The sequence below is a fragment of the Trematosphaeria pertusa genome (genome assembly GCF_010094035.1).
Source record: "Trematosphaeria pertusa strain CBS 122368 unplaced genomic scaffold BU26scaffold_4, whole genome shotgun sequence".
NCBI classification, from domain to species: Eukaryota; Fungi; Ascomycota; class Dothideomycetes; order Pleosporales; family Trematosphaeriaceae; genus Trematosphaeria; species Trematosphaeria pertusa.
The window spans coordinates 1,179,709-1,204,033 of record NW_022987215.1 but is presented as its reverse complement, the minus strand read 5'-3'; the positions used below and the strand labels follow the sequence as shown (position 1 = coordinate 1,204,033).

General features: G+C 51.9%; 5 protein-coding genes and 1 non-coding gene across 6 annotated transcripts; 1 reads left to right on the top strand and 5 right to left on the bottom strand.

Moving 5' to 3' along the window:
• Positions 1–130: 130 nt before the first annotated feature.
• On the bottom strand, positions 131–1,992 carry BU26DRAFT_516777 (uncharacterized protein). The gene has a single exon (XM_033828415.1). It carries the CDS (start codon positions 1,839–1,841, stop codon positions 378–380), a length of 1,464 nt encoding a protein of 487 aa, XP_033687082.1. The 5' UTR covers positions 1,842–1,992; the 3' UTR covers positions 131–377.
• Positions 1,993–4,154: 2,162 nt separating this feature from the next.
• On the bottom strand, positions 4,155–5,862 carry BU26DRAFT_590431 (NAD(P)-binding protein). The gene is made up of 2 exons (XM_033834767.1): positions 4,642–5,862; positions 4,155–4,551 (listed from the first exon to the last, which is right to left on the bottom strand). The coding sequence occupies exons 1-2, from the start codon at positions 5,665–5,667 to the stop codon at positions 4,507–4,509; spliced, it is 1,071 nt and encodes a 356-aa protein (XP_033687081.1). The 5' UTR covers positions 5,668–5,862; the 3' UTR covers positions 4,155–4,506.
• Positions 5,863–8,272, bottom strand: BU26DRAFT_590419 (HET-domain-containing protein; the record flags this gene model as incomplete). Its single annotated transcript, XM_033834766.1, has 2 exons — positions 5,863–6,476; positions 6,529–8,272. 2 exons carry the CDS (start codon positions 8,270–8,272, stop codon positions 6,058–6,060), a joined length of 2,163 nt encoding a protein of 720 aa, XP_033687080.1. The 3' UTR covers positions 5,863–6,057.
• Positions 8,273–12,208: 3,936 nt separating this feature from the next.
• Positions 12,209–16,549, top strand: BU26DRAFT_502616 (uncharacterized protein; the record flags this gene model as incomplete). Its single annotated transcript, XM_033826648.1, has 3 exons — positions 12,209–12,377; positions 12,434–13,541; positions 13,588–16,549. 3 exons carry the CDS (start codon positions 12,209–12,211, stop codon positions 16,547–16,549), a joined length of 4,239 nt encoding a protein of 1,412 aa, XP_033687079.1.
• A 1,833-nt stretch (positions 16,550–18,382) lies between these two features.
• On the bottom strand, positions 18,383–18,467 carry BU26DRAFT_t18. The gene has a single exon. It is a non-coding gene; the product is annotated as a tRNA-Val (tRNA).
• Positions 18,468–18,872: 405 nt separating this feature from the next.
• Positions 18,873–24,135, bottom strand: BU26DRAFT_602526 (uncharacterized protein). Its single transcript, XM_033835362.1, has 5 exons — positions 23,851–24,135; positions 23,510–23,787; positions 22,658–23,380; positions 20,972–22,609; positions 18,873–20,921 (listed from the first exon to the last, which is right to left on the bottom strand). Exons 2-5 carry the CDS (start codon positions 23,677–23,679, stop codon positions 19,214–19,216), a joined length of 4,239 nt encoding a protein of 1,412 aa, XP_033687078.1. The 5' UTR covers positions 23,680–23,787; positions 23,851–24,135; the 3' UTR covers positions 18,873–19,213.
• Positions 24,136–24,325: the final 190 nt, after the last annotated feature.

The following is a 24,325-nucleotide window of genomic DNA, read 5'->3' as shown; positions in this document are numbered from 1 at the left end:
ATGGTCCTGTATAATAGTCCAGGTCTTGATGGAGGAGGGAAGAGAGGCAATGGAAGGGAAGAGAGAGAGGGAGAGGGAGAGAAGTTTGAACGCAGAAGAGGGCAGGCGCGTGGAAAAGGAAAAGAAGGCGCGTTTTGCATTCTGCATGCGGGCACACTTGATCGGCGAGGGGTTGCGTTCCGATATGTCATTTGTTGGTCTGTTCATTGTTCTACATACATACACTGCGTTATCCCATGCCCGGAACACTGCCCGTTCATTGGTATCCTGCCATTGTTCGCTGTACAATATGCACAATCTCGATGGCGTCGCTCGAAACCCGTAAGATAGCCTTGCGCCAACGCCGATGATGCAGTCTGTTCCACAAAGCCGTTCCTTCAAGCGTCACTGTCGCTCAACGAATCCCTCCTGCCAACGGCCCTCACGCCGCCCCTCCGATACCCATCCATAACATCCCGTTGTCGCCTCGCACTGCTTGGCCCACCGACCTGGCTGACGCTCTCGCTCACGCCGACACTGCCAGCGGAGCTCAAGCCCGGAATGTGGCAAGGGTAGGCAATAGTGCCTTGAACGTCGCCGTTCGCTTGGGTGAATATGTCGGAGGGAGCGGGCTGGCGCGAGGTGCGGTGGTGCTTGCGGGGTGACTGAGAAGAGGGACGGGAGCGGGTGCGGGATTCACGGTTATGGGCTGAGCGGGAGCGAGAGGAGGCGCCGGGGTCGGCGTTGGGGCGGTAGTCGGAGTAGTAAGAGGATTCTGGAATTCCCTCGGACGGGGCAGTGCGGTTCTCGGTATAAATGCCAGTGTAGACGGTCTGATCGTCGCCAGTTGTGAAGGAGTATGCGCCGGAAGGAGGACCACGACGAGCTGGGCCTGGAGCTTCAGACGGGGCAGTGACTTCGGTCATCGCGGGAGCTTCGGAGGGTGTAGCCTCGGTCTCGGTGCATCTGGGCTTCTTCGTCTTCTTCTCCTTCTTCTGCTCCTCTTTCTCTTTCTTTGCCTTGGCCTTCTCGGCCGCCTTCTGTGCTTTGGCTTCGGCGGCGGCGTTCTTAGCAGCCTCCTTTTCAGCAAGCTGGGCCTTCCTCATGCGCTCCTTTGCCCGACGCTCCTTTTCCTTGGCTTCCTTCTTCTTGTCCTTGGGATTCTTCTCTTTATCCTTATCCTTAACGAGGGGGCGGCCGGAGACGTTGGATCCGAGTTCGGAGGGTTCAGTAGCAGAGTAATCGGTGTACATGCCGTCAGCCTGGCGATTGATGCCTCCAACGCGTGCAGGGCGCTCTTCGCGATACTCGCGAAGTTCAGGGTCCTTGTAGTTGTTGGTGTGCTCGCGGCTCTGGTGCTTCTTCTTCTTCTTTTTCTCGTCACCACCTCGAAGACCAAAGTGCCGGCGGGATTTGCCCTCTTCGACCTCCCGCATTTCGCTGAAGTCTGCCGTGGTTCCCGTCTCATCGGTGTATCCAACGCTGGTCGCTGCGCCGTAGCTGCCGCCATGGACAACGCTGCCACCGCCCAGCTTCGTGCTCTTGGTAGCATTGCTGAGAGTCTTTCCGTCTGGACCCTTGCGCCGCAGAACTGTGGACTTGTAGTCCTCCCAGTCGTTCTTTCTCCACTTGAAGCCGCCGTTCTTTGCCCAGAAGAAGAACCAGAGCGCCGTAAGCACCATGCCGACCCCGATCAGAGCGAAGAGCACCTGAAAGCCTAGATTATTGATCTCGTTTGCGGGCTTTGCTCCCTTGCCGGGGTTGACCTTATACTCTGCACGCTTCGCGAGGTGGAGATCGTGGACGGCCATGGGCGAGAGGCCCGACAGGTCGGAGGTGATGGAGAGTGGTTGGGGCGCCATCGTGGGCGGAGTAGGATGAGAGTACAGCGAATGCGTCTGCCAGAATAATCAGGATGTATTCTGTGATGAAGATAATGTTGTTTGGGGAGGGGGAATGGAGCAATGCTCCCGTATAGCTTGGTTGTTGGCAGTGTGGCTGGTGGGAATTGGGGTGGTTGATGGGGAGGCTGGGAGCTCTGACGCAATTGCCCAAACAAACCGCTGCTCCGGCAACGCACGCGCCACCCCACACCACAACTCACCCATCGCGAACGCCAATGCCATGATTTCTCGATATTCAGCGCAGATCAGAACAAGACCACCGAAGGCGCGTTCCCTCCCCGGAACTCCGTATTGTCCCATCACTCGGAAACTCGACAGCAATTCTCTCCCGATCTGCCGATTCCCAAACTCTGACCTGACCATCCACCAGCTCCCAGCCATCCACTTCGGCAAAGCTCTTATTCCATTGCCCATGCTTGAACACTTTCAATCCCACACACTTCAAATCCCTCCTTGCCACACCAACTCCAAGGAGCACGGACAGGAAAAGCCGCAGAAGCGGTGGGAGCCTCTGGAGGAGCAGCAACTATCAATATAGAAATTGGAAGGGGAAGCCATGGAAGTGGATTTTTAATCGATTTCCCGGCAGGAGCGAGGGCGCCGTACAGGTTCACTAGCACATGTAGGCCGCTTCTCTAAGGAGGATTGGCTCGAGAACGGAGTCCTGTGACAATACTAGATGGTTTGGTACGGTCACTATCTTTCTATAGCGTCGCCTATTCGCGGGGAGGAAATCTAGGGCGATTAGTCGAATTAAGTTAACACAGTCTTGTGGAGAATGGCAAATAGTACGAACGTAGAGCTCCTATGTTCTCCTTGCAATTCTGACGGCGGCAAAACGAGGACATAGATTCAGTTCTACATCCACCTATCTTAAGAATGCCTCCGGGAATGTTATAGTACTCCAACCGACCTATCAGTTTCTAGAGAGCTTCGAGGTAGGAATATTCCAGAGCATAGTCCTTGTGTGAGAATGGAATTAAGTTCGGCGTGCCCAAGGTCAATGTTGTATAGGCGAGGATCCCGGGAGATAGTATGTTTAATTTATCAACCGAGAGCACAACTATAACCCAAAGTGATGGTACGAGAACTATTACACCTTAGTGTACGATAATGGGATGTACTCTTCTTTATTATAATTAAAGCCGAAATAGATCGAATTGGAATACATTAATCGAGAGCACTTGATTTTGTACGATTATAACTCGAAGTAATAGCATGCGAACTATTACACGTCAGTGTATAACAATCGGAGGTACTTCTTTTATTAATATTTAAAGCCGAAATGGACCGAATTGTAGTACTACACTACCCCACGCGAAATCTCGCCAGACCAAATCTGGAACACCCGGTCCGTGCGCTATTGCGCAGCAAAACACCCCACCCTCCTGACCAACCCACAGAAAAGTCCGGTGATGAGGCAGACCAGCCTGGTGATTCAAGTTCCGAATGAAGTTTAGCTCAGCAAACCGCAACTGCATATCTAGAGCTAACCTAAAGGCGTATTCTAAGCGAAGGGGAGCAGCAACTCCCCAAAGACGACATATCAAGTCTGCCACACACAAAGACACCGCAATTCCTTCTATTCAGCGTCCCGTTCAGCCAGCTTCGTGATATCCTTTTCTTCTCTTTCCTCCGGAGATACGTGACCAAACACGTCGTCCCGGGAAATTGGCCCGTTATTCGTATTGCTATCCGCATCGAGAGGGTCGGGCTGTAGGTCGACCCCTTGAACACTAGCCTCCAGAATCCTGTCCATCGGGATTGACTCCTGAGAACCAGAGGTAGTCGGGACACTACCTTCGGTTTGAGGAAATCCGAAGTTGGTTTCTGGGTCCTTGGAGAAAGCATTGAGGTGGAGTCTTTCCACATCGGAGGGACGTGCCGGATGCAAAAAAATGCAATGGATGGATCAGTCATAGCGCTGCCCTCGGGTTAGCTGTCGGAGATATCGACTTCCTTGACATTTCGGCCAGCAATGCCGTCTCCCTCTGTCCCATCAGGACCATTTGAATTGTTGCTCTCCTTGTCGAGAGGGTCGAATAGGTCTTTCCCATGAATACTGAGTTCCGCAATCTCTTCCGTGGATAATGCCTTCTGAGAATTGGAGGTATTCGGGGCATTACCGTCGGTTTGTGTACATCCGAAGTTTCTTTCTGGGCCCTTTGCCACCTTCAAAACATCGTCCATTAATATTACCTCTTCGTTCTCCTCCATAATCGCACTAAAGCCGACTCTCGCTTCGGGAGATAGAGGTTCGAAAATTTCATCCGACGGGATCGAAGTGCGCCCATCCATAGACTCGTTTGGTGTGTTGGTCTCGGCTAACATATTGTTATGCCCGATGCGTGGTGCGGCACTGGCATTTTAGATCGTTGGATCAGCCCTGCCAGAGTTGGTAGAAGAGTTTGGCTGATCGTCTGCCATCGTAGACTAACGTGCCAGGATAGGGAACCTGCCGGTTGCACAACACCACTTCACTGTCGATCGCAGCGACCTGCTTTCGTTACGGATCCGACGATGGGGGCGAAATCTTATTCCTCATTTACTGAGTGGAGTAGACAGGAGGTGATAGGTCGAATATCAAGATGCGCTCACCAGCGCGGGAGTGCCAGGAGGCTGACTAGACGACATCCACCACGACTTTGCCGATATGCCTACCGTCGGCCTGTGCTTCATGTCAGTAACCGCTGACCAAGTGCATACACCCGGAAGCCCTCTCAGTTCCAAAAAGGGAGACAACGAGATCAGTACGTACCAAGTATTCGTACGCCTCCTTCATCTCCTCGAACTTCCATATTTTGCCATCAACCACAGGCTTGATCCCCCATCCCTCAATCGCCCTCACCATCTCTTCAAACTGCGCTCTCGAGCTCACAGCTACACTCCTGACTTTGCACAACGCCTGCCTCACATCCCAGACATTCGGAACGTCCTCACCATGCCCTCCACTCAAATGCCCAATCAAGCAAATCGTGCCCGTCCCAATTCTCGCCGCCTTCAAGCTCTGAGAGACCGTTGATGCTCCTCCAACATCAATCACGATATCCGCTCCCACACCACCCGTCAACTCTTTCACCTTGACTCCCCAATCCTGCACTTCCCGATAATTAATCACCACATCCGCTCCCATTTTCTTCAACAACTCCTCCTTCTCCCCCGAACTCGTCGTCGCCACAACCCTCCCCCCAACCCCCTTCGCAAACTGCAACGCAAACAAACTCACGCCCCCCGTCCCCTGCACAAGCACCGTATCCCCCGCCCTAACATGTCTATCCCCCCTGTCGTACAAACACTCCCAAGCCGTCAGCGCCGCACACGGCAACCCCGCCGCCTCCCTGTAGTCGAGTGACTCCGGCACCCTAACCAGCGCATGCAGCGCAAAACCACCAAACTCCCTAAACGCCCCCTCCATATTCCCACCAAGATCACTCCCCGCGAAACTCCGTACGTCCTGGCCGTCGGAAATCCAGTCGCGCCAGAAGGTCGTCATGATGCGGTCGCCTGGTTTGAAAAGACGGACGGAGGGGCCGACGGCGAGGACGCAGCCGGCGGCATCGGAGCCTTGGATTAGGTTTGGGAGTGCGGGGCGAGTGTAGGTGCCTTTGGAGAGAGAGATGTCGCGGTAGTTGAGGGAGAGGGCACGGAAGTGCACGAGGATGTCGTTTTGGCCTAGCGGTGGGAGAGGGAGGGTTTGGATGGTTAGGGAGGATGGGCCTGTGGGGGAGGAGGGGAGGATCCAGGCACGGGTTGTTGTTGGGAAGGAAGGGGATGAGGTGGTCATGATTGGCGATGTGGAGATATCTTAGTGGAGATGGTTGCGGCGACTGAGAGAAGGATGATTGAAGTGTAGTCGAGGGTCGTGGTATAGGAGTTTTTGATGCCCTCGGAGGCGGACAGAGAATGCTCCACCGGGCCAACAGTCCCTCCGGGTTATCAGCTCCCTACCTGTCAATGTTCCGAATTCTTTAGTATCATTTTTGGACGAGGAAACAGCTGTTGGGTAGGTAAGGAGATGAGGAAGTTGTTTCTGACAAATCCAGTAGTTATGCAAGGCTGTGGGATGCTAGTAATTGATTGGTCAACAACACTCCGACCCCGTTGTATTTGGTTTAACATTTCCAAGCTCCTGTTTCCAAACTGAGAGATGGGATGCGAAGAAGCTTACCGAGATTCAGATGAGTTCAAAAGTCTTCAACTCAACCCCACGGGTTTTCAAAGCTTCCGGACTTAGTCTTGGATCGCCATACACTACTTCGCCCGTGACGTTGTTCCTGAAGCTTGCAAAAGGCTTGTCTGGAGGACGTTCCGTGTCCACCACTTCCCACTGGGATGACAAGGGTTCTAGTCGAGGATCTTGGTCCGTCGTTACTTCAGTCTGGGAATTGTAGAAGTGGTATTCCCAAGGTGTCGGTCTCTTTCCCTTCTCAAGGGAAGACTTGACCGACCAATTTTTGGGTAGCGATCCAAGAAGTGCCGCAGAGTCTTCAAAGCCACGGATATGACAAGGGCCGACTACTTGAAAGCGACCGGATTTGTGAGGCCGAAGGATCATTGGCTGATCGCAGCCAAGTAAGACGCAGATGCGGTCACCTGTTCTATAGCTCAGCAAATTTTGTTTATGATGTGCAGTGCTTCTACTCACCAGGCTGTGCGTTCACTGGACCCAGTCCAAAGTACCCTGCATCTGCCCAGAGGAACCTTTGATACGAGCAGTTTTTCACAGTTTGTACCACTGTGCTGTCCTTCATTGCGTCTTCGATTTGGGCGCTGCTTGTGCGCCGTGATATTTTCGACAGGTACGTATCTTTCCATGATTCTGTGGTTGGGTAGCCGTAATCTGGGAACCGTTCCTTGACATGACAACCGCGGAGAGTCAACACGAACGCGTCCAACATGGACTCGCCTGTCGGATACGAAGCCATTTGCAGATTCTCTGGCTCCCATTGCCGGATCACTTCGAGGACTTCTTTTGGCTGACTTGACGTGGCTGACCCGATATGGTGAATGACACCGCAGTGCACCCCAGCGACCTTGAGAGTATTCGGCGGCAAGTAGTCCATACATGCGGAAGATGTGTCGTAAAGTATCAGATCTCGTTTCCCGATCACCGTATTCGTGACTGTTGACCAGTCTGGAACCCAGGAAGGTCCGTCGATATTCCGCAAGCCCAAATTGCATTCGCGCAGCATGCCCAATCGACTTGAAAATTTCGAATATGTCAAAAATACTTCTTTGTACACGTCGGTGACTGTCAGTGAGTAGTTTGGTTTGATTTGGGCGGTGATTGTCGGGTGTGCAAGACCCAAAATGCCGTAGATCTTGTCCCGCGGATCGGCGCACAACCGGTAGGCATTCCTGGTAATCAAGCCGAACAACTGGCGTCCACACTGACGGAAAGCAAAGTGCATGAGTCTAGTGAATAGCTCAAGCAGCTCAGGTGACCTCCCGCTGACATTATTAGACCACAAGCCGATGATAGCGGCTTGCATATGCGGCCAAGGCATGGAGTCATCGCCACACATCACAATAGAGCGACTGTTGGCCATCTGCCCTTCTTGCGTAACCCAAACGCGGTCGAACCAGCCCCGGTTGAGCAAATGGTGCATAGCGGATAGTATCTCTTGTGAAATTGGTATGGGGTTGCCTCGGCGGTACCATTGCGTGTCTGTTGCTTCAGGTGCCCGATGGCACCACTCATTCTCTAGAAGAACTATTTGTGCACCCAGATGATCCAGCATCTTCATCGCCGCCTCGCTGTTGGTTTCGCGGGGACCGAGCCAGATTACGACACGGTCTGCCAGCCTGTAAATATCCGTCATCCTCTTGACTTGCTCGTTTCGTTCGGGAATGTTATCTTGATTGATGCACAGTGCGTCGATCCACAGAGTCCGCGTTGCTTTGGGGAATCGAATATGACGTAGCGCAACGGCAAGATTTCGTCGGAGAGGGAGTGTGACTGGATCTGCCTGTGTCGAGGTATTACTTATTGGTTGCACAAATGCCAGTTCCGGACAACTCTCTGGAGGACCCCAGGTGTAGGATAACGCTTCATACCTAGGCTCATAGTCATCAGGTGGGTCTTCGAATGTTGTACCGAGCCTTGAAGAGTCGAAAGATGGGTCTGGATGCGACCAGAAAGTTTCCTCCGTTTCACCATTTTCGAAGATATATCTTCCATGCACAGTTTTGTAGGCTCCCCACAGTTTTGGCAATGTCTTGTTCAGCTCATCCAGACTAATTCTCGGGTCGATTCGTGCCGGTGGTACGATCAGCGGTGTGGTCCAGACTTGAATCTTGATGCGATCATCGAACTTTCCGGGCAAAAGGTGAAGCAAGCGGAACTCATGCTTCTGTATGTCGAGGTCGCAGTATTGGTACGGCGCCATGATAGGACAGAAGCCTCTGGGATGGCTTGAAATGATGAACGAGGGATTCGTAATCGATGGATTGTGGGTGATGTGGTCCTCTTGTGCTAGCGGCGAAGGCGGGAACTTGCCTCTACCATCCGACGCGTCCGCAGCCTAATAATAAAGCGGACATTGAAGACCCCATCGCATGCCTGTCGTTACTGCCCCGGACAAACCCGAACAGCTCGCAGCATGTGATTGATGAACCAGTCAAGCTTTGAGAATGAGGCAGCCGTCAGAGTTCCAGAAGATTGGAGCGCAAATCGGTTGCGCACCCAGACATGAGGTGGTGTTTCGTAATCCATTCAAGGCTCCAAGCGAGGCAAGGAACCTGTCCAGTCCAGGAAATTGATCGGCCAACCAGACCGGTCAAGAAGCTCGGTTAAGCAAGCGAGGATATGGCACCCTGGGTCTAACTCATATAACATATATTCGAGAGGCAGTAGGCTCCATCTAGGATGCGTAGCGTTGGAACAGTAGGAAGAGCTGTACATGTTGATGCTGTCGCTTTCCTGGAGCCCCCTGATGGGGCTTCCTTTCGCTCAGCGGGGCGGCCGTACGGGCAGTCCGTGACGCATTCGTCGAGCGCGTCGATGACCAAGTAGGTGCTCTTCAAGCTCGGGTCTTGCAGAATATTTGAAAAGATCTTGGATAAGGCGACCCATGCATTCGTATTCTCGAAGAGTGCTTTGCCCTCATAATCGTACTTCTTCCGTACGTGCGAGATAAGTGATAGCTGCTAGTCGACGAGTAGATAGATTAGACCGCGCAGTTAGCGTTGTTAATCCGCGAGTTGGTGCCTTGGCAGAAGAAGTACGATAGAAGGCCCGTTTCGGCGGACGACTTCTTCAACTCGTCTACAATACCGCAGAGCAGCATCGTATTTCCTTTACTGGGGTCTCCTTTGATCTAGAGAAGTCGACTCTAGTTGTCATCGCGCCATTGTTGGAAGTCGGCGTTTTTGAGAACCCAGCTGTACGAGTCCTGCAGCAGGCCACTCTTAGTCTGCTCGATGCGTGCTTTGTCGTTACGAGGATTAGTTAAGTGTAAGTGTCGTAAGCATTCTCTATCTTCTTTGTCTTGGAGTTCTTTCTCCTGGTTCTTCGTAATGTCGACGAGATTCCCAAGATAAGACCTGATTTGCAGAGTATTGTATTGCCTAGAGTTAACTTGAATAGTGTCCTCGGCGTCCTTAATACTTGTTAGCCTACCATCCCAATCGTCAAGCTTGACTATATCCTAGAAGAAGACAACCCCCCTGTTTTAGTAGTATGAGTAGACGCTCCTTATCTAGTATGCGAGAAGTTTAATGTAAAGGTCGACGACGTGCTTCTTAAGTTCGTCTCGCAGTCTAGCGGAGAGTTTCTCGATTCTCTTGTTAAGAAGGAGTTCTAAAAGATTCTAGTACTAGTCTATTCTAGAGACGACGTATGCAAGTCCGCTGCGGTTAGCAACAGCCTCTCTAATTAGGTTCGCGAGGATCTACTAACAGTTTAGCAGGCTCTAAGCAGTTGCAGTTCCTGGGAAAGAAACTCACCTCTAGAACAAAACAGACGCTAACCTACGCGAGAGCAGCTTCTATAGAGGCCTTTACTGCCCTGTCTATTATGCCTCTTACAGAGTGCACGGCTTGCATTCTGTCCTTAATACCTTGCTTTACCGCAGCCTCTTTCTCCGTCTTGTCTAGGCTAGCCTAGATGAGCCACATCATTTAAGATCGCCTCTTCTCTAGGTTTTCCTGTTCGATCTCATTCTCTGGAGGCTCGAGATCTGTTAGACTTAATTCGCCTTTGCTAAGTTTGCGAGACAGAATTCTCTCGTATGCGTCTACTAGATTAGGCTCCCTCGCTTTAAGCTTGTTATAGGCTTGGTTCTATAGCGGTCCGCGCAAGCTTAACGGTACGAAGGTTGTTAAGCTAGAAGAAGTTGGCTGGCTAGCGGAGACTATTAGCGCGGGTGAAGTACCCTGGGGCGAGGATATCGGTGAAACGGTCGCGGGCGGTTGTTGACCAGAATTGACTTGGTCGTCGGCCGCGAAGTAGGCACTCGTAATATATGCAAGTTAATCCGACTTTAGCATCTCTGTGTTTGAACTAGAAGACCCCGCGATAATTTCTAACGGTTTTCTGGCTTGTCCGTCGTGTCGGTTACTGCGCTTAAGGATTTCTTTATCGGCTTCTCCTAAAACGGTGCTATGATCTGTACGGGAAGGAACTATTGGCGAGAATAGTGGTGGTATCGAAAATAGTGCTTTTATTCGAATAATTGTCGATATCTATAAGACACTAGCCTCGCGCGTAACGACTCATCCATCGTGCGGGGGTAACGCCTAGCTAAAACTCGACGCTTACTGGGTCTTAGTCGCACGGAAACTCCCTAGACCCAATCTGCTAAGAATATACTTGGCGCTGCATTGAGTACCACGAAAGGCTTCGTGTAAGCATCATTGTACTGTATCCACTCATCGTACGCCACGTTATGGTGGCTGCGAGTAGGGCACGGAAGGAATGTCGGAAGCAGGGCTGCGACCCAAACCGAGCACCTTTCCGGTCAAGCAAAATATAAAAAATGTCGAGCGAGAAGGGACCGCCTCAGGTAATACGCCATAAGTAGATTAAAGAAATCGCGATTTGCAACGCACGACTAGGACGAATTGCTATATTCAGCTTACGCCGCTTTGAAGTTATGTCGTCCGGTAAGACTGCTGTCAGGTAGCCAGGTTATTTCAGCCAGCCACAGCATTAAAATGCAAGCGCATGAAGTTATGGGCGCTTACATAAGACTAGCATGATCCTTGTCTGGATTTCCATGTCCGTCGTTATTCCGCATGAACCTCGATCGCCAACTGGTAGCTTTGGATTATACCCATCAGCCCAGTCTTATCATTTCGTCACAGCAGGAGGTCTCTTCGTGATTATAAAGCGAACAGGAAGCGTGTAGTTGGCGGGTACTGGCATCTGCGCCCTCAGCTTTACTTGCCGCGCCTGCATTTTGTTAGGCGAATCAAGGGGACGAACGTGTTGGTCACGTTACTATGGAGCAGGCCGGCCGATAACGACAGCATTTTGCAGGCAGGAATTAGCGATCTATTGGTGGCTGTAACAGCGATGACTCACAGCACAAACTCCAAGTTTAACGATTTAGCGGACGAACACCTTGGTCGTGCTAGCAGGGAGGGCGGCCAGCCCGCTCCCGCCACAGGGTTGCACTGGAGGCGCTCAATTTTTCGGTGTGGATGAAGAGAGATGTTGGCGTGGGCGTTGGTGTTTCTGAAGGGGAAGGCAGGCGAAGAAGCGGTCGCCAAGAGGTTTAAAGCACAGGCCATCATCTGATTAGATCTTGAGAGGTTAAAATCTGGAACCTGCCTTCGGAACCTTATTGGACATATCATGATTACTGTCTTATTGTTGCAGATTTTTGCGACGTTCTTCTTTATTGACCGGTTCGTGTATGCAGGCTATGTTGGTATTCACCCAGCGAATCTGATGCTATATCATGTGTGATACCGACAATTTGGTTAGACCGGTCTGTGCTTACCCATCGCTTTGAGACACTCGCAGGAGGCTAGAGCTCAACTCGATTAGAGATGCTCGCGGGCATCGGTTGCATGCAACGCACCACTCCATCATTCGAAGATCCATTAGCGAAAAAGAAAGTAGGAGCTGCAACGCCACCTTTTCCAGGTCAGTGAAAGCCGAACGGAAAGTCCGAAGCTAGAGAAAGAGAGGCGCTCAGACTCCGGCAGGGTGCTGGATTTTCAAATTATTTAAACCCACTCCTGGACGCGATGTATTCGAGCAAGAAGAAGACCGTTATCGATCCTTCGATCTTGTCGCTCACGACTAAGCCTTACCGTACCTCAGCCTCGATGCTCTTCAGTCTTGTTGCATTTCAGCGTTGTTATTCTTCTTCCCAATGGCAAGCGAAAGCATGGATGGAGAGTTCAGCAACCAAAGCCAAACCTACTCGAGCTCGGTACCACATGCCTCTTCAGGGTGCGAACAGAACCCTCAAGATGCAAGCAATGAGGAAGCTCAAGAACCTTTCTACTCTGATAAAGTGGATGCCCGCAACTTCCTTCTTGGTAAAGCCGCTTGTCCACTTCCACTCCAGAGAACATCTCTAACAAAGTGATGCTAGACAACTTAAAGCCGGACGATTGCACGTCGATACCCGAACAGGCCAAGTCTCATGAGACACACCCATACCCATATGTATCTTTTGGGGATAATGGTACAACCGCAAGTCTCAACGCATTCGGAGATCTCATGCAGATCTCCCAGACCCACAGGTCCAGCCGTTCAGGCTTCTTCTGTGTGGATCTCCCTCAAGTACCAGAGCCGTTCTTTGTTCAGAATCGGGCAGAAACACTCATGAATGCTCGTGAGATCGATGGACAAGGTATGTATGCCTATACGAATGGTCAGGGTGATATTCCCAACGAGTCCTCGAAAATGAGGCATGAATTCATCCACGATCGATGGCCCCTTTTCACCACTGAATACCATCATGTCACATTCAAAATCTTACATGTCGCATTCCAAGACACTGTCTTCCAGCAGTATCAGTGGTCAACGACAGCAGACCCTATCGACTATTCCTCTGGATTAGACATCTCGGTGTCAGCGAACCTGCGGATACGAGACTTGGAATTCACTGATCCTTCGTACGAATTTAACTACGACGACTTTGACAAACACTATTCCCCTCGAATCAGCAAAGATGGTTATGGATTCATACTTGAACATGCGGGCTTGTTCCGAGATCACAAGGAGCACCAGGGATTGGAGAGATCTGACTCCGTCGCCCTGGCTGTCTCTATCTTTGTCAATGGCAAAGCTCAGCAGCTTGAGCTGGATGGCAGTCATGATGATCCCAGCATAGTTGTCAAATCACCCAAGAGCAAGTTCTCGGTGGAACGAACTCAATCCGTACAAACGACAGTGGCTTACAAGATACTGCTATGTGAAAAGGATTGGGACGGTACCGATTTTCCTATCACACAGGACAGTCTCGGCGCAATGCACAAGATGCTTGAAGGAAGTCCGTTCACGAGACTGGAACTGTCAAGTGATGCTCACCTAGACTTCATCATGAGACGAAATTTGGAGCATATACTTTCGGTTTGCAGTATTCCGAAGCCTCAACCTTGTCGAAAAGCCTGCCAGGGTCAGTACCCTATAGAAGAAGCAATAGCTTTGACTTGTGGAGATATGTCGGGACACCGGATTGTCACATCAGCAAGCTTGTAAGTCAAGTCGAGCTGCTCAATTGCAATATAGCTGACTATCTAGTTTCGCTTTCCAATTTCTTCTATCAATGTACGAGCACCTAGGTGCATTTGAACGGAATCCAGAGTCCCAAGGCTCCTCAAATGGGTCTAGCGAAGACGACGAAGTCGCCCGCAAACGTGTTTACATCCGAAGCTTACGAGAGCGTATTGGAAAAGTGTGCAGAGGGCACGCGATCTGGCTGAGAGAAGCTAAGAAGGTCGAAATGTGTTTTGGAGCCAATTATTGGGTCACTGGCGAAGCTATCTCCAACGGGCATTCGACATCCGCCACGAGCACAGAATCTCTAACGGATACGCCATTCCAATTGATCAAGCTCGCTGATTATGCAAGGCTGTTCGAGTTGGGAAAAAAAGATGTCCTCTTCGGAGAGCTTAAGAGTCTCGCGAAACATTGGATTCAGCAACTCGAAACCGCCAACGCCCGAGAGTTTTATGCATTCCCTCGCCCCAAGACGGGCCCCACAACACTTCAAAAATTCCGGTTGGACGACCACGTTTGGATTTGGAGAGCTCTTCGAGTGGTCAAGGATATTGGCCTGGGTAACGAGCCAGAGAATCTCAAGCGTCAGCGCAAAATGTCGGGAAGGAGTCTCGAGAGGACGACTCAAGAGAGCAAGTTGAACTCGAGATACTCTCCGGCGGTGTTTCAAAAGCATGCCTTGCGACGGTTCACTACAGAAAACCCTGTTTCCAAGCAAAGAATGCTTGCTGTAGCACGATCACCGTTCGAGAACAGGTTTTATCTCCACTCTCGAGATACTGCGTTGCTCTACAAAGAAAACTCGACATTCTTCTCCAAGTGTGATGCCCTCTGGGAAGCTACCATGGATGTACAGAAATTTCATGAGGAGTCTGAAGATTCGAGTTGGGGCAATCCTTTGAGGTACACGCTGGCCATCATGCTAGGCGAAACGATCGGTCGCATAGATGGTAAACAACCCGATGATCTCTGCAAAACCGCAAAGGACATTTTACTACAGAGTTCGTCCGCGAACGGGCTCTTCCCAGGTGCGCTGCATCCAGTGACTAAGGAGCCTGAGCTGTACCAAGACAAAAGGTGGAGAGACAGTTATTGGCACCGGACTTTCGAAGTTCCTTACGTCCTTTGGCAGAGCAGAGACTATAAACTGTCTCGATCCGTTTCGAGCAATGTACCTGCCCAAGTTCAGAGGGATTTGCCTGCGAGGTCACTGGCCTCGGATTCATATTCCACTCAAATGGAAATGAAGAGACGGATGCCTTTCAACAACATCATTGTCCAACAGAGCATAGTTGAACTGTCGGATGAATGGCTATACAAGTTTCCAAGCTTGTTCCATACTGAATGGGCTGACAAATACTGCGTTGTGGACAAAGGTGCAGCGGTCACATCGAAGGGCGTCATTATCGACATTCCAAAGACCGACCGCAACAAGAAAAAAGAAGATCCTACGCGTAATATCGAGCTGCTGTGCAACGAACGCATGTATGCAAAGCTTAGAGAAGAGCGTACAGCACAAAACAGCAAGAAACGGCTCATCTGGATCACGAACCCCAACGCAGATACTAAAGGAATTTGTTGTGCCACATCTGCCAAACATGAGACAGATTCGTTGGACCTCTTCTTCAAGAGACACAAGGATAAGGTCAAATACTTCTCCGATGAAGTAACAGCAACTGCAAACTTATGGACGACCGAGCTTCATCTGTCATCCTACCGACTTTCCAATCAGACAAAGGACAGGGAAGGGACCGGTATGATGTTTCTAGGAGGCAAGCACTTATTCATCGAAAGGGCAGGTGCAGGTTTCCGGTTTGTCGGGGACTTCTTCGATCGCTACTGGACTTGCCACGTTCTTGAGACCGAGCTGAACGACAAAGTCACATGTACAGGGAATCTCAAAAATATCCTTGAGCTGGAGAAGTTGAAACTGGCTGTTGAGCAACACAAGCAGCCGTGGAAGCAGCGGAAGGTGCTAGAACTTCTTCTACTCGACCGAATGCTTGGGGAGATTACGCAGCGCTACCAAAAAATGATAGAGAAAACGGGCCAACAACTGGAGCAGTTGTTTCCTCATGCAACCAATAACGAAGGGATTGCCGAAAGGAACATAGTCTCGATCTCGAACGAATTGTTCTCCAAGCAGATGAACAACAACGCTTACTTGAGCTTCCGTAAGACATGGCCGGCCTTTCAATATTCTCTACAAGTCATGGAAGAAGACCTCAAAGAAATCTTGGAGAAGATTGATATATGGACGAATCGCAAAGCAGACCGAAAACCCGAAGAGCCGCGGTGGACAAAGAACGACGAGCGAAGATATCGGGCCGCGATAACTAAGCTTACAAATGAGAATTCGCATGCGATTCGAGACTTAAGAGATCACCTGGCCACCATTCAGTCTCTCAGAATCTCCCTCTCAAGCGGGCTGCAGTCGACACGAGACGAGTTGAACTTTCTGAACGCAGAGCGCATCCGTTACTTCACCTACCTCACCGCCGTGTTCCTGCCACTGGGATTCGCTACAGGAATATGGAGTATGGCCGAGTCTTCCCCTCGTAGCGAAAGCCTAAAGGGAATGGCGGTCACAGCTGTCGTAACATTACTCCTTGCAATCGTTGCGCCGGTGCTGGTCAATGTGCAAAAATTCAACGGGCAGTTGAGCCAATATACCTCTTGCAGATTCTGGACGAAGCGCAACGAAGAACAGAACAAGGCGAGCCTCGACAGTACGAACTTGCCAACACCAAATGACCGAGAAGGCCCTCATAGGCAGGATGTACGTGGGTCCTCTTCAGGAGCCAGTGAAAGAGGGAACGCACTGTTCACAAACCAAGCCCAGTCAAGTGTTTCGCCTGAGGGCGTTCGCCGACCAGACAGTTTCTGCGGAATCGGAGGGATTCGGCTCGAAGGTCTGCGAAGGAAGACAAGAGAAGCAAAGACATCTGACGATCCTCAGCTTGAGAGAGGCAAGACCAGGTAGCTGGAATACCGCGCTAAGGAAATCCAAGGCCATGTGGCAGTGAAGGAAGGAGAAGGTGCGGTAGGCAGCAGTCACCACCCGGCAGCAGTCACAGCACAGCAGCAGTCGCAACACAACAGCAGCAGCAGGTACGAGACACCAATCGTGCCAAATGCAGCAAGAAGGAGACGATTGAGAAGATAGCGGTACGCATAGACACTAGCTCTACCTAGGTCCTCTCGACGGCGTCAATTGTCTCATGACCTGACGGGTCCAGCACTGATCACTTGCATCAATGGCTGCTTAGGGCGGGTAACAAATTTAGGAGCCAAATTATCCCTAGCAGCACTGCGGGAGGCCGTGCTACAGACCCGCAAGGAATACGTCAGCGGGCCCGGGGTTTGGGCACTCTATGTTCATTTAGGAGCCTGATTGTTCTGTACCTTGTGGCTGTGGGACATAGTTGAGCAAGCAAAGGCGAGAAATCAGATTGTTTCCCTTAGTTAAAGCGGCAGGCTGAAGGTAGTGCGAATGCAGACTGGTTGAGCTGCGAGAGCACGCTTACGAATCATATCTAACAGTAATCTAAGTGATTTAGAGCTTACTATCGCCACCGCTAACAGGGAGGATGGCCGACCCGCACCGGCCCTGACCTTGCGGGAGCGGCGTTAGCTTTTCTTCAGCACCGAAGGGAAGAGTTTGGTGTCTGGAACAGGGACTCGGCGCGGGACCTACTGGGAACATCGGTAGCTCACGCATAGCCAAGACAGCGTGCTTGAGCTTTGGCAGATTTGCCCCACCATGACCTTGCCGCGTGTGCTTCTTAGATTCGGTTGAGTTTGAAGATGTCTCCTCCTACTTGCACGGCTCAAAGCAAATGCCTTCAACTCTGTTAAAACGTTCGTAACGCTCATAATTCATATGGCGGTTTCTCCCCAGTCCAGCAAGGAGAGTATTGATGCGGCGTAAGTCTTCGTTCGGTTCCATCCATTCCTGTGTATAGAGTTGACTTCTCAGTACATCAGATGGAGGCTTATTAGGGATGGAGTTAAGCAAATTCTAGCACACCCATCTAATAGACGTGGCATAGACATGAAAACATATATGGAGCTCTCCACTACCGTATACAACTTCTACACGGCAAGAGAAGGAGTTAGTTCTAGTCTTACTCAAGGCAATAGTCGCAGCAATCGCGGCCTAGGTTTAAAACCTAATTCCTAATATATCCCTTATATCTAACAGCCGTCGCATAGAATACCTTCTTGAAAAGGAACTGTACGAGAGGTTGAAGCAGTTGCTTATAATGCACCTCTAAGAGATTCGAAGAAGAAGGGAACGAGTGGTGATGGGGTTGGAGAGGGTTCGAGCGTATTGCTTGTAGAGTCCATCATGATGCTGAGGAATTGTTGACAGACGCACTCGATAGTGGCCGCGAATGGTAACGACCGTTGTTTATGTAGTCGAACCGGCGATGCTAGAACATGTGCGCGCTGAGGACAAGGACGGGACGCGCAGCGGCGGTTGGATATGCTCAGACGAAATGAATTGTAAAAGAATGGAATAGTACCGGTTGGCCCATCAACCCAGGCACCCATTGGAAGGTTTCTCTAGATGTAAGCACTAATTTCCCAGAATCAAGCCATACAAACCTCCATACAACTTGACTTCTTAACTCCGCGACATTATAAGTAGCAAGAGAATAGAGTAAATAGCGCCAAAAAGCAGTGTACGCAGTGGTTATTGTCGCGATGTTGTATAGTTGCTATGACCTTCGCACATCAACCATTAAAAAGAGACGTCTAACTCCACCCAACGCCGCCGCAGGATAAAGAGAGTAAAAGCAAAAAGATATCCTGACTCAGCCGAGGTTTGAACTCGGGACCTTCAGTGTGCTAACGCGATGTTAGACTGACGTGATAACCAACTACACCACCGAGCCCGTTGATTATAAGTTTTTCAGCCTTTTTCTAATACATAATCGTAATCAAATTTGAAGAGAAGTCAGTGAAAGAGTTATCTTTGTGATGGCAAATCATCCGTGGAGGTGGAAAATCCAGTTGGTTTAGCGTAAAGCAGTCACACCCGATTGGGTGTTGTCAGGGGTATTGCCGGCCCCACTGCTCTTTGACCTGGGAGGGGTCAGGCCCAACTCAACACCGACCAGAGGCTAGAAGAACATCACAAAATTGACACAGCTCACTGATGACCGGGAAGGCGGCGGCCGAGTGTCACAATGCATCGCACCATGATCTAGAGAAACCAAAGGGTATATTCAATGCCTAAAATCTCAAGCTAAGCTACGTAAAGCCCAAACTCGCAACACAGGATCATACACAGCATTATTCATCTCGTTTCGATTCGTTCCTCAGCGCAGCTGATTAGGCCATGTGGGAAATAGAGCACAAAGGACCGCCAGGAAGGACACTTGAGCGCGAGAGTAATCGGTCAAGGAAAGGAAACGAAAAGGAGAGCCTTCGGAGCTATGTGTACTTGTACATTGTAAAAGAGGGTATTTCGACTGGTGAAACCAGAGCGGGGTTCATGCCAATTTGGGCGGGGTTTTTGAGAGGACATCCTGGGGAGGGTAGGGTATGGGGAGAAGGAGGTTCGGTATCCAGGATAGGAAACGGTAGGGTCTTAGTTTGAGAGTCACAACTCTCGCAGCTCCTGCCACCGAAAGTTGGTTTACAACTCGTCCTTGACGCGCTGTGTTGCCTCCGTCGCAACGCTGCTCGCCTTACTTGCCGTGTCTTCTACGCCCCGCGACGCAGCGGCATATATCTCGCTAATCCTCGAGTTGGCCGCCTCAACCGCAGCAGCCAGCCTACTGCTCGCGCTCTCCACAGCACCCTGCTCCGGTCCATAGACGGCCGAGCTCAAAGCACTCGCCGCATCTGCTGCCTTCTCGCCAGCGGCAGAGGAAATGGAGCTATAGACGCTTTCGGCGCCGCTCGTTACCGAGCCAACGTAGCCGGTCGTGGTGGGCGTGCCAAAGATGGCCTGATTGATAGCGTCGTGGGCGCTGTAAGCGATGGATGCAAAGCTATCTTGCGCTTCTCGCGTGCCGTAAATGGCTTCACTGGCCTTGGATTGGACCGACGAGTATGCGCTGGCGATGGATTCGCTCGCTTGCTCGACGGTGCCCTGTGGAGTTCCGTAAGCGGCGATGGAGGCACTTTCCACGGCGGCGTTGATTTGGTCGCTGGCCTGGCTGAGAATTGTCTCAATGGCAGGCGGAGGGGTGAAAATGGAACCGAGGACCGATGAAGCAGAGGCATATGCGTCTGCTGCGTATTCCGATGCAGCTTCGTAGCTTTCGCCGGCATATGAACTTGCGGTGGCGTAGTGTTCGCTGGCGTAGGAGTTAACTGAGGATACCGCGTCTGCTACGCCGGTGTAGTAAGCCGAAGAGAATCGAGACATAACGCTCTCCGTGAAATCCGGCTCTTTTCCGACCACCAGCTCAGAAATGAGGGCCTGAACAGCAGCGTACTGCTCCGCAGCTTGCGTGGTAGCCTGGGCAGCATATCCGCCCGCCTGTGAGTACACGGACTCAGTCCAGGGTGCAGGCGTTCCGTAGACTTGACTGCTGGCCTTTGCGATCAGTGCCTCCCAGTTTTGACTAGCCTGAGAGGCAACAGACTCGGTCCAGGGTGTTTCTGAGCCAATGACGGCAGAGCTAACCTCGGAAGCCAGAGATTGTGCCGCTTCTTGAACCTTCGACGCAGCAGACTCCCCTGAATCCGAGACACCAGATGCCATTGATTTCGCCGATCCAGCAATGTCCGACGCAACAGACTCGGCCCAAGGTGTCTCGGTCCCGATGATGCCAGAGCTGACTTGCGACGCGGCGTACGCAGCGGATTCAGCGGCCACTGAAGATAACGATTCGAAGGTACCCTGCTCTGGACCGTAAACAGCACTGGAAGCCGCGTCGATGAATTCTGAATAGCGTGCATGAGCAAGACCAATCGCCTCATAGTACTGCCGACGTGCCCCTTCAAGAGCAGGAGTAGGCTGCGAAGTGAATTGCGCGGAAGCGTGACTGAGGCCCTCTGACAGCCTAGATGATGCGATGGAGGAAACAGATTCAAAATAGCCTTGTGTTGGTCCTGCTGCATAGCTCTTGACCGATTCGGTATATTGCAGAGCAGCTTGCAGCTTGTCGCTTGCCGCTGCTAGCGAATCAGAATAGGCTTTCTCGATCATTGAAAGCATTGTCTCGTGGGCAGGCTTCGGCGTTCCAGACACCAAGGCGGAGAGCTGGGATTTCGCATTCTCGTACTGCTCGTTTGCAAGACTGACAGCCTCGTTGTAGCGGGAGCTGGCCCCTACCTGGACAGTCTTGATAATGGCAGTAGAGGTGGGAGTTCCGGAGATAGCATACGATGCCCTATAGATTGATTAGCCCAATGGCGGGTGCCACGACTGGAACAAACTTACGCTGTGACAGCCTGAGCAAACTTTTCAGACGCGACGCTCGTCGCGCTCTCCACAACTGGTTGATCAGTACCATATAGAACGCTGGAAGCCGCAGCCATGGCCTTCGCGTACTGTTCGTTTGCTAACGAGGTCGCAGACTCCACTGTTCCTTGTGACTTGGTCGGTCCCAGGAGCGCTTCGCTGACGGCCTTGCTCAGCTCGGCGGCCCGGTCTCCGGCTTCAGCGATCATGCTTTGGACTTTCTCAGAATACGTCTCCTCATCGTCATCGTCGATGGCTTCGTCGAAGATGATCTGCTTGGCTTCGGCGATGACCTGGGCCATTGCTCCACCCATGACCTTCTTTGGTGCCTGAGAGGCTGCAGAAACTGAGTCCTTGATAGTCCCTTTGGCGGCATCGGCTGCCGATCCAATATCTTCCACCGGGTCGGATGCGGTGCTGCTGACATTAGACTCCCCCGCTTCCACAACTTCGGAGGCTTTTGAAGAGGCTTGCGAGGCCTGCGATTTGACCTCAGACGCCACGCTCTGGGCCGCGGAGGTCTTGGTACCGATTACGGACTCAGATATTTTGGACGACGCGTCGGACACAGAACTCTTAACATCGGAAGCGATGCTCTCAGTGGCCGGAGTTTCGGAACCCAGAATGGCTTCAGAAGCCTTTGAAGAGACCTCCTGCGCGTTCTCCATCACGTGCTGCGCTACCTTGAAGGCCCTCGCCGGAACTTTCTTATCGGTAAAGTCGTCGGAAGCATCCTCCGCCCAGATTTTCCACTTGGATACGTCCTTGAGTCGAACAAGCTCGCTGACCATTGCCGACGCGATCGACATGGCTTTGTCTTCGAGCTTATTCGCTTCTTCGTGCGCCTCTTTCAGGCCTTCGTGCCTTGACCCGACAGCTTCGACTTCTTCCTGCCACTCTGTGAGAGTATGTCTTAGCTTGTGGTAATTCTTCCAATCGTTATAGGTCACACCGTCAGTCCATGCCCAGCGCATTCCCACTTCCTGAAGACCCAAGCCATAAATCTTTTCAAGAACTTCGACTGTACTTGCGACCGCGGATCGGACTAGGGAATCAAGCTCTTGGTCGTATGTGGCTTTCCAGCTTCTGACGGCCTGTGTTTTGTCCTTGACAACAAGTCCCAGTTCCCGCGTCTTCGCAACACATTTTTCGTATGCTGCCTCAAGGTCCTCCTCTGTGGGGTCTTCGGGAATCGATTTCACAGTCTGCTTAATGAAGTTCTTGAAAGTGGAAATGGTGGACTCAGCGGTCTCTTCAAGCTGGACGAGCAAGGCGGCACCATGTCCATTGACGCCATTTTCAATCTGGCGTTTGGTGATTTCGGCGACCCGCACCTCCAGATCTTCCGCGCCTTTGTCTGCGGCTACGGCAAACTTGGACTGCCAGTTGCGAAGGTCTTCATTGAGTTTCTCTCTGAGTTCGGCACCAGTGAGCTGGGGCGGTCTCGGCTGCGTTGGTGTCTTGGTTTCGACTTCGGTCGCTGTCGTGCTGGAAGAGTCGCCTCGGAAGAAATCGTCCAGCACGCCCCAGCCAGCCTTTGAGCTAGCAGTAGATGAGCTGGCAGTAGAGGAGCTGGCGACGGTAGGAGTGATTTCGGTTGTCTCAGGCATCGCAGACCTGTTGAAATGTTAGAAGGAGATTTCAGCGACGGGGTCAGCTACTCACTGTTCGGATTCGACAGCCTCAATTACGGATTCAATTTTTTGTTGATCCTTGTATCGGCCGAGGCGTTCTCGAATGCGAACCAGCTGCGGCTCCACATTGTCGCCATACAAGACTCGCAGCTGAGGCCATACAGTTCGAGATAGGAATTTCCAAGTGGCGTCTTTGGCGGAACGCACGTTTGGGAAGATAATGTGCGCAACGACGTGGTGGCCATGTTCATAGCCCTGGTGCGCGTACGGCAAGACTGCTTGATAAGCTGGGAGGATGCTGAGATGGTAGATTTCGATCAAGCTGTCCTTCATTTGCTCGTAGAACGGGGCCATGGCGTCAGATGCTTTCTTGATATGTGGCGCTAGGTATTGTCCATAGTGGTCCTTTGCCTTGCCCTGGGCGATCTGTAGCTGCGGACGCACAGTCCGCGCCCACTCCGCCTCGGCATACTTCTGCGCTTGCTCTACGCGGTGGGCGCCGTACGCGGCGTACTTGTCCTTGGTGAAGGTGGCGACGGGGGAGTACACCTGCTTATCGAAACGGTCCACATATGGCTTGACCTTGTCCACCTGTGGGACAACGTATGTCTCGTAGTATGGATCCAGGTACGGAGCGGCGTAGGAGCGTGCATGGAGATAAGGTTTGCAAATCTGCGGAGACGTCTCGGATATATGCGTAAGGGACGACGGACACCTGAAGAGAACGGTGATGATGATATACCACGATATCAATCTGTACGAACGTCAGCACTGAGGTTATCCTGCCAGCGTCAAGTCCTCGGAGGTGTCCGCCTGTGATTCTGGACGCAGCTTGTCTCTACACCGGGGATGCGTTCGTATATCGTCTGAAAGAAGCTCGTACCTTCCAAAGACGCTCGTCAAGCTGCCCGCCATCGTCTTCTTCGGCCTCCCCCGAGTGGGTGAGCGCACCACGGGAGCTGTTATGGCGGACTTGTCTGCGTGGCCGTTGAGGCCGCCGTTTGATGTGGCCTTCTTGGGCTTCTTCGCCCGCCCATTGCCCTGGGCAGCCATTGCTGCGTTACCGGAACCCAGCGTGCAGGCTTTATTTGTCGTGCTGGGCGACGGAGCTCTCGCGTGTTGATGGCCTCACTCTGGCGGTGACGGTGCGGTGACGGGCTCCTGCAGCGACGCAGTCAGTATAACGCGAGCTTGAGAAAGGCTATCCGTGTAGCGAGCACCTACGGTGGAGAAAGCGGCCGTCGTGTGTTAAAGGAGCTGCGGGCGAGCTGCTGCGAGATGACGGTCTTCGACGGGTGCCAGGATTATGTCCAACTAACCGAGCTCAGCGGCAGGGCTCCGGTGATGTAATAAGCACGTGCAAATGCAACTGCGCGCCCTCGCTCACGACGTATGCTACAGAGCGCGATGTGGGCGGCGACTGCTGCATATATGGAGGCGGGAGCGCATGCGATGGCTGGGATGCCGCACTTGAGACAGAGAAACTTCTTTCACGTTCCGAGGCGCTGGGGTTGGAAGGCAGAGCGTGCCTCAGGTTATGCAAGTGCCTCTGCTTCAATCAACCGGGGGGCCTCTGCCCTGGGCTTGATCTCCTGTCTTTGTTCACGGTGCTGCGAATACTGCCGGCTGCCGGCTCACAGCGTTGCGGCGCCTGATGGCCTCCTAGACAGCGAATGCTGCGTACGCTCTCCTCACCAGT

Coding starts and splice junctions, on each gene's coding strand:
- BU26DRAFT_602526 (XM_033835362.1), bottom strand. CDS start 23,679: ATGGCTGCCCAGGGCAATGGGCGGGCGAAGAAGCCCAAGAAGGCCACA. Junction 23,381..23,509: donor TTGACGAGCGTCTTTGGAAG/GTACGAGCTTCT, acceptor ACGTTCGTACAG/ATTGATATCGTGGTATATCA. Junction 22,610..22,657: donor GAGGCTGTCGAATCCGAACA/GTGAGTAGCTGA, acceptor ACATTTCAACAG/GTCTGCGATGCCTGAGACAA.
- BU26DRAFT_590431 (XM_033834767.1), bottom strand. CDS start 5,667: ATGACCACCTCATCCCCTTCCTTCCCAACAACAACCCGTGCCTGGATC. Junction 4,552..4,641: donor AGGAGGCGTACGAATACTTG/GTACGTACTGAT, acceptor CATGAAGCACAG/GCCGACGGTAGGCATATCGG.
- BU26DRAFT_516777 (XM_033828415.1), bottom strand. CDS start 1,841: ATGGCGCCCCAACCACTCTCCATCACCTCCGACCTGTCGGGCCTCTCG.